The 8,366-nt window shown below is 30.7% G+C and overlaps 1 protein-coding gene across 1 annotated transcript in view; it reads left to right on the forward strand.

Moving 5' to 3' along the window:
• The window catches only part of LOC121116208 (lipoma-preferred partner), a 112,245-nt gene extending 105,110 nt beyond the window's left edge, over positions 1-7,135 (forward strand). The window contains exons 5-6 of the mRNA XM_040710457.2: positions 43-163; positions 5,649-7,135. Coding sequence (XP_040566391.1) covers positions 43-163; positions 5,649-5,744 — 217 coding nt within the window. The 3' untranslated portion in view covers positions 5,745-7,135. The remainder of the gene's footprint in view (positions 1-42; positions 164-5,648) is intronic.
• The last annotated feature ends 1,231 nt before the right edge of the window (positions 7,136-8,366 follow it).

The raw sequence follows: 8,366 nt of genomic DNA on the forward strand, positions 1-8,366 counted from the left end.
GAAGGGTTATTACTTATTTCTAATGAGTTTATTCATTTACAGGCGCTATTCTACCCGTTGCTGCGCGTGTAATGAGCCAATAGCTCCAACCCCTGGTTGCACCTCTGTGGAACGTCTGAGGATATTCGACAAGGATTGGCATACTCATTGCTTCAAATGCCAGGTAATGTACAAAATATGTTTTAAGTTGCATAGCTATTTTACAAAACTTTTCTTAAATGATTTTTTTTGGTGTATATCGTGATCCATTTTTATACAAATTATGTCGTCTTCAAAAATACGTTTATGTCCGCCATGGGTACTCTGAGTGGCATAAATTACTCATTTTTCCCTACCAGGCCTCCTTGGATCCCTTGTGAATTTTGATATATTGTCAAGGGTCCCGCAAGCCATTACATAAATCGCAAATAATTAATACATTTGGTACAACAAATTTTAAAATTCTATTTGAAATAAAAACTATTATAAGCTTGAAATCATAAGTAGTGTAAATAAGTTACAAATTGAGTCATTAACAGCAGTTCTTAATGTTAATTTGTGGACATAGGGTATTACTACATGTAACTTATTAATCCCAAAATGTTTTGATGGACAGACGGGAAAATTTATTATCTTTAATTCAATGGTTCGCATTCCTAGATAAAAAATTTACTTTATTTATATGGATTTCACACAAGACTCCTAGTTCAGATGAAGTAGATGCAATACTATAATGTTTACTTATATTTAATCGGTGCAACTCCATCTGACCAATTAAAGGGAGGGAAAATGCTTTATCTACTTTTTAACTTATTTATTTTAACAAATGTAACATTTGTAAACAATATTTCCCTGCAAAAATATTACAGAAAAATCTACACTTTATGTGACGAAACAAAAAAAAAGACGAACCAACTTTAATCAACTATATAATTTTGTTGTTTTTCTTCAAAATTTGCCCAAATTTATTATTATTTTTAATATTACTTTGATTAATAATGGTGTATTTAATAATGTTTTTTGTAAATGCGACCAAATTTAATTAATCTTTTATCGAAAAAACAGCATTTTAGGTATTATTTTAAAAACTCAAAGCCTACATTTTAACGTTTTATCCCTTATATATGAGTTTATTGTACTATCTATTGAGCAATTTGGCTTTAAATGTGATGTGTTGAATAAATTTATTAAACCCATAACGTTTGATAGTTGATATATGAGTTTACAAATCTTCGATTTGTCCAATTCTTTTGATTAAAAAAAGCTTAATAGATATACCTAAATGTATTAAATATATCATGAATCTTTAAAAATGCAAATGTATTTTACTTGTGACCTTCTATGGTTACAAACCTATTGCCTCAACAAAAAAGCTCTAAAACCATGTGTTTTTAAAGGCGTTGTTATTTGTAGAAAAGTAATCATTTTTGTTATAAATATCAGTAAAAACAGTGAGTGTGTTACTTTGAATACAAAATATTCTTATTTTCCAACCAAAAACTCAAAAATCTCGACTTAAAAACAAGTTAAAATTTAATAAACGTTTTCGTTCTTAAAAATGGTAAAGTGTTCTAGTTTCAATCATTTAGAAAATTCGGACACTCCATTGACCAAGGGTTAATTTCTATTAATTATTGAACATTTTCATAACTTATTACCCTTCTTTTTGTAACGAATGGGTAGTTCATTGAAAAATGTAGATATTAGCGTGTCTCTCAAACGGATCCCGTTTTGACGTGGTTTTATAAAACAGTATTTTACATATCTCATGTTTTTATAGAAACAGTTAGAAGGATTATATTCTGGGTCATACTAGGCTCAAATTTATTGTTTATTCTTGAAATATAAGAATAAATACGTTAATTTTGTTAATTTTATAGTATTTAATATTCACTAAAGTGATCCTGAAATTTAAACATGTGTTTTCCCAAATATGATCCCTCTAATAGGTTAGTTAGTTAAATATTTATTACTGCTTGCCATACATACATAAAATGAAATATAAAGCAAGGAACACGACCACACAATTGGGTATTTGTGCTACTAAAGAAGATTCTGAAACCTAGATTACATTAAAATTTTGTTCAATAATATTTTTTATTCTTTTACACTTCATAAACTTTAAAATACGAATGTCTTCGTTTTTCTTATTGATGACTTGATGTCTCTCGATGATGAGATGGTCTGCACTTTGCAATTCTTCCATGTACAGACAATGCACATTGAGCTCATGTCCTTCCACTTACTTAGGTGGCTAGAGAAGGACCATGTCCAGTGTAGGCTTGTACAAGGAGTCTCAATTTTTCTCTTTCGAGCTCGATACACTTCGACTTCACTCTAAAGGGTATCTAATATAAATTTAAAAAACCATATTTGAAGAGTAGGTCCCTCTATTTTGAGGAAAACAAATTATAACTCCTTTCCTACTGTTTCCTCATATATATGTACATATGATTGTAAAAACGGAAATGATGTAATCATCATCACAAAGAGTGGAGTTCATCAATGACATTTGAAGGTGATATGAAAAAAATTTTAAATATTAATTTTCAAAAGGTTGAGGAAATAAGTTGTAGGATTTGGTTATTAATTACTCACAAATTATCTTTATAGTCATCATTAAGGAGGTTATGGGAACGGTTGGAAGAGGGGAGGGTTCTTCCGTGTTTTCAATGTGGAAGAGATGTGGGAGAGTTATATTGCAGTTAAAGCTTAAGGGGCAGACGTTCAAATGGTTACTCTGTGGAGATTCTTTTAACATCATTACTATATATACATACATATGTGTATTTGTATTTATGGTTTTATTTATAATTGGTGCAAAGCCTAGTTTATTATCAGGACGTCCACAGGATTTTTTTTTTGTGGGACAAAAATTCAAAAATTAAATTTCAAATATTAAGTTTTTGGAAAAAAATTCAAAAATCAACAGCTATTCACAAAAAATTTCAAAAAATTAATTTTTTGATAAAAAATTTAAAATATATATTTTTGTAAAAAAATTCAAAAATTCGTAGCTATTCTCAAAAAAATTCAATATTTTGAAGAAAAAAAATTCAATAATCTACAGTTGTTCACAAAAAATCTCTAATTCTCAAAAAAGAATTTTAAATATTAAATTTCTTGGGAGGAGTTAAATTAAAAAAAAACTGGAGTTGTTCAAAAAAAAATTATTTGCAAAAAAAATTCAAAAATCTATAATTGTTCAAAAAAAAATTTAAATATTAAATTTGTTGGGAAGAAAATTCAATAATTGTTCTTGTTCTTGAAGAAAAGAACGATCTCCAATATTTATTTTACATCAAATATTAATTCAGCTAGTGTAGTGTTGATCCTTAATTAGGACCTAGGACTAAAATGCTGTCACTTTTACGACTTGCTATTTCAAATAAACAAGTAATTCCGTAAGTTGACTTAAAGCAGCTATGAACTCAAAAAAGATATTAAATAAGATTTGGATTTTTATATTAATTTATATCGTCTTCGTTTAGAATTCGTATCCTTTCATGCTCAGTCTAAGATTATGAATTCAATGTATATAATAATTGATAAGTATTATTTAAATAATAATTAAAAGTTGGCAAACAGAAAATTTCACAAAACTAAAGCTACCATATGTTCTTTTAAATTTTTCCTTTGCATTTTGTCATTTGAGGTTGAGAGTGTATAAAAAAGTTAGTTGTGATTAGGGTTGCCTAACTCTTTGAAAAATGAATAAGAATACCTCACAGGCAGGGTCGCACGGCCCGATTGCCTTCACTTTTCCTTGCGCTTTATAAATATTTTCACCCACATTTTCTACCCAGGTGCTTTCTTTCATGTCTACCGATATTTTCTCCTCCTTTTAATTTTTTTTTTTTTTTTTGAGGAATACGAATTGAATGGCTGTTTGCAGGTGGACTCCCCCGTAGAGCAGTGTCTGTATCTGAGTCTCTGTCAGCCATACTGTTTTGTTTTTCCCGCTATTTTCTGTATGCGCAAAAGTACCTCCTCTGCCAATGGAATGATCGTATACTGTGTCATCGTGCACGTATGTGAATATGCTCTCACCTCATTGGTCCCAGAGATGACAGGGCCTGGGAACACATTTACTGAACATTTTTTATAACACCCATTGTTATTAATTTTTCAATTGCATTTTAGCGACCATTTTTTTAAAACTCACAGTATTACGGGACAAAGTATACTGTACGGTTACTTTTTTTAAATAAGGGACGACTCCGTTTTTCAAGGGAGGGTTGGTAACACTAGTTGTGTTCCAATCCCACTTGTCGGTCCCTAAAGAAGGTTAAATTGATCCCTCGTTAATAGTGTTTTTCCTTTTTTTTTTAATTATTCCGTTAGACAATATTTATGTTTTCTAGACTGACAGCCTTAATGAATAGGCTTAAGGACTGACAGTCCTTAGTACCGGTTCTAATACTGGACTGCACCAAATAAATAAGGAATGACACAACACTAAATACAATATATTTCGGTCAATTATGGACTTTGTCATGGTCACTCCTACAAAAAATAAATGTCCATATACCGGGTCTAGAAAAAATACTGATACCCTCCTCAAAGTATTCATTAAAATACTCATAATTGATCAGGATGATGTTGTACAAAGAAAATTTTATTTTATAATATTTTTTTCTATAACAATGCACGTTAATTATGAATCCGTCCACCCTCAACCTCAATGACATCCTTCAAACGCTTTTGCAACCCCTTGCTAACATTGGCAAACATTGGTTAGTCCTTTTTCATGATCCTCCACTTCTGGTAAATGGAGGTCTTCAGGGCATCAATATTTGGTGCATACTTTTCAGGCCTTCTTCTCAATTTGCCTCCAAATGGAGTAATCCAGTGGATTAGATCCGGGCTCTGATGAGGGCAGATGTTCTTGGACCAGAAGTTCATGTTGCTACCCATCAACGTCAACGGTAAAGATATTTTCATCTAAGAAAAAAAATACCCGATTGCTGTTGTCCTTCAGGTTATTCAAGAGTTGTGAGCATCACTGAAGAATGAGTTCTTTTTAACGTTGGGACAGGAATTACCTTCTTCCGATGGCCTTGCCCACAGTAGACTGATGCACCTTGTCTTCTTGTCGTACTCTGACATCTTCAATATATTGACCTTAAAGGCCTCCTTGATGCCCATCAGGCTTCACTTTGGTGGGTCTTCGACACTTGGGTTTGTCCCCATCAGCCAAAAAAAATCTAATTCGACAGACTGTGGTCTTGCTGACGTTTAAGGATTTCATAATGTCCAAGGTGATCCTCCCGACCCGGATTAAATTGCCTATGATGGCTCTTCTTGCCTCCATTGCGACATATACAGAATTTTCCTTTACAAACTGTATATCAATCAAAGGCTTAGAATCTAAGCTATTCAAAAATAATCGGAACTTTAAGATTTAATTAACAACACCTATTCAAAACTATTTTTTTAGAAGGTCTCATTACTTTTTCTATACCCGGTATAACAAATGTTACTAAATGTTACAAAACTTGACGAAGACAGAACGAAATGTTACAAAATCTGACAAAGACAGAACGAATGTGACACAAACGAGACAAATTGAAAGTTTTGCACACGAAATTAACACTTATAGAGACTTATATATGTAATATTTTCCCTTAATAGTAAGCACATAATATATTCTATTTTTTTACTTACAGGATTGCAAGAAGATCTTAGATGGAGACAAAGTGAAATGCTACCCCGTGAATGAAGTTCCCTTTTGCATTGATTGTGTCAAGGATCATTGCAACTAAAAATGGGCTAAAAAAATAAACAACTGTACATACTAAACCTAATTCATTCAAGTCAGCACAGAAGAAAAAGAATTAATTAATTAGAAGAGTACCAATGAAATTCATCATTAATTATTATTTATTGTATATAATATCTACATATTCAAATATGCCTATTTATTTCTGCTGCTTTAAAGCAATGCCTAAATTCGAAAGAAAAGAAAGTATGTATTTTATATAATTGTGCCGGCCTAAAAAATATCAATATTATGGAGTAATGCTGCTTTGACTTTTCCCCTTGTTCATTTTTTATAAGTCAATATGATTAGAAGTGTTGTGGTTCAGTCCTGGAAATCCTGGACCAGTCTGAGACAGTTGTAATATTAACTAATTCGATTTTCGTAGTAACATTCAGTCTAAGAAAAAAATGACCGGTTTTTTTATTTGTATGTTTAAAGGACGTTTTGCCCCACGATTTAAAAACCCCAGTCTGGACAAAAATATTACTTTCCAGAAAAAATAACTTACCGCTGAATTCAACAAAATTAATCGGTCTGGGACTGAATCTCAACACTTATAACCAGGATACTTAATGAAATATTATAAAGTTTTATTAATAAGATGTTTACAAATATTAATAAAGAATCATTCTTCAAAATTTGAACCTCTGAAGGGCGACAACGCATTGCTTTTGCTTGGAGCTTTACTAGAGGCCTTATGAGCGGCGTCAATATTAAAGTGACAGTCTTGGTACACAAGTTTTTGGGTTTCTGTCTAAAAGTGTTTGAGACTTTTATTATTCAAACTAATTCGGTGTAGCTACGGTCTTCGTGGCTGGCCTTCTATTAAAATTCAGTCAGCAAAACGTAATACGGTCTTAATTCAATCAAAATAGAAAAAAAAATTGTATTTTAATTTCCATCTGGGCGAACAAAGAATCAATTTTGGACAGAGTCTCAACAATAATTTATACACTGTACACATTTTCGCCCTTTAAAACCATTTGGATCCCCAATTATGACTAGAATTTCATACTTTTTTTCCTGCCTTTTTGTACATACACTGCTTTGAATAGATATTAATTAATTTATTATTTCACAAAAAGATTTAAAAAATGTTTTTAATTAAACATTTATAAAGTCCCTTACTCAAGAACCCACCCAGTAATAGTAATACAAAAACTACTAGGATATATTGCTACGTTCCCTTCTAACTCCTAAGTTTTTGGAGTCTGCCAGGGAGAGAGGCATTCCTTAGTCATATTCATATATTATATGTAAATACAAGTATATTTTTGATTCGAATATTTTAGTCTTATATATTTTTGTCTTAAAAGCTCATTTATGTTATAAAATTAAAGTTGTTAAATAAGGATGATATTTTAATGAAAAAATATATGAAGTTACATTTTAGAATATGAGTTTTATTGCATTTTTTCATGTATCTTAAAATACATTATTTCTAACAAGAGATGAAACAGGGAAAATAAATAACTACATCAGTCGTCAAACCAAATATCAGTATACATTAGTCGTCAACCCAAAAGAAATAAATCATAAAATGGATACTTTGAAAAAAAAACTGGTAAAGGAGATTAATAATAAGGTCGACAATTATTTATAATAGAAAAACGAATATAAATGACACAAAAAACTGGGTAAACAACATTAATAGAAAATATTTTATTAAAGAGTTCTTGACTTATCTCTAAAGTACTAAAACATAATTTTAATGTACCATTCAATTTTGATATATTTCTTTGATCAGGATGGTCTACTTTCTTATCTAAGTTTTCCACTCATAACTTTACTGAACTTTGATGATCCCTCTTTTCTGTAACGAATTTCTCATTAATACAGAAATAATTTGCTATGGCCTGGGAATTGAAATGATTTTGTTTTTCTCAGATAATGTAACCAGGGGAGTCTGCAGTTATTTTTAGAAAAGGAAAATTGAAAAAATTTGTTTACGCGTATTGCCATTTTAGTTTTTTACCGCAAAACGATAACTTTTGGCTGATATAAAGAAAAAAATCCTTTATATTTGAGAAGGAGAAGTCTAAAACCTACTTCAGGCCGTCCCCTACAACTGCCCGTAGTAAGATGTTGACATATTTGCAAATGATTACTCGCTACCCTTTTGTCCAAGGAAGAAAACACAAAATATTAAAAAATGTCAATAATAAATAGTTATCGCCATTGGGAATGTGTATACTTTTATGTTTTAGCTTATTATAATGTTCATAATGCTCAAGTTGTAATTGTGTTGCTATATGCATGATTTAATTTTGACTCATTTATGAGCAAAAGATCATACTGAATAAAAGGCGTAGCTGCCTTTCATCATTTAAGGGGGGAGCTATCAACAATGTCATATAATTACTTAAATAATTAACATTATTTTATATACAAACTAGAACGAACACGTCATCTTACATATAGCCAATTAAAAATTAAAAAGATGTTATTTATATTTAGCTTGTTTATGTTAAATATTCTTAACTAAAACGATCTACTATCAATATTTAGTAGTTAAATTTCTATTGTAAAACCTCTTTGCATACACACTTTTTGATTGTTTTCAGTCCATTTGATGTGAATATAATCAAATCTAAACCCCCTTTTGACACTCTTGAAAATGCAG

Source organism: Lepeophtheirus salmonis, chromosome 4, assembly GCF_016086655.4.
Source record: "Lepeophtheirus salmonis chromosome 4, UVic_Lsal_1.4, whole genome shotgun sequence".
NCBI lineage: Eukaryota > Metazoa > Arthropoda > Copepoda > Siphonostomatoida > Caligidae > Lepeophtheirus > Lepeophtheirus salmonis.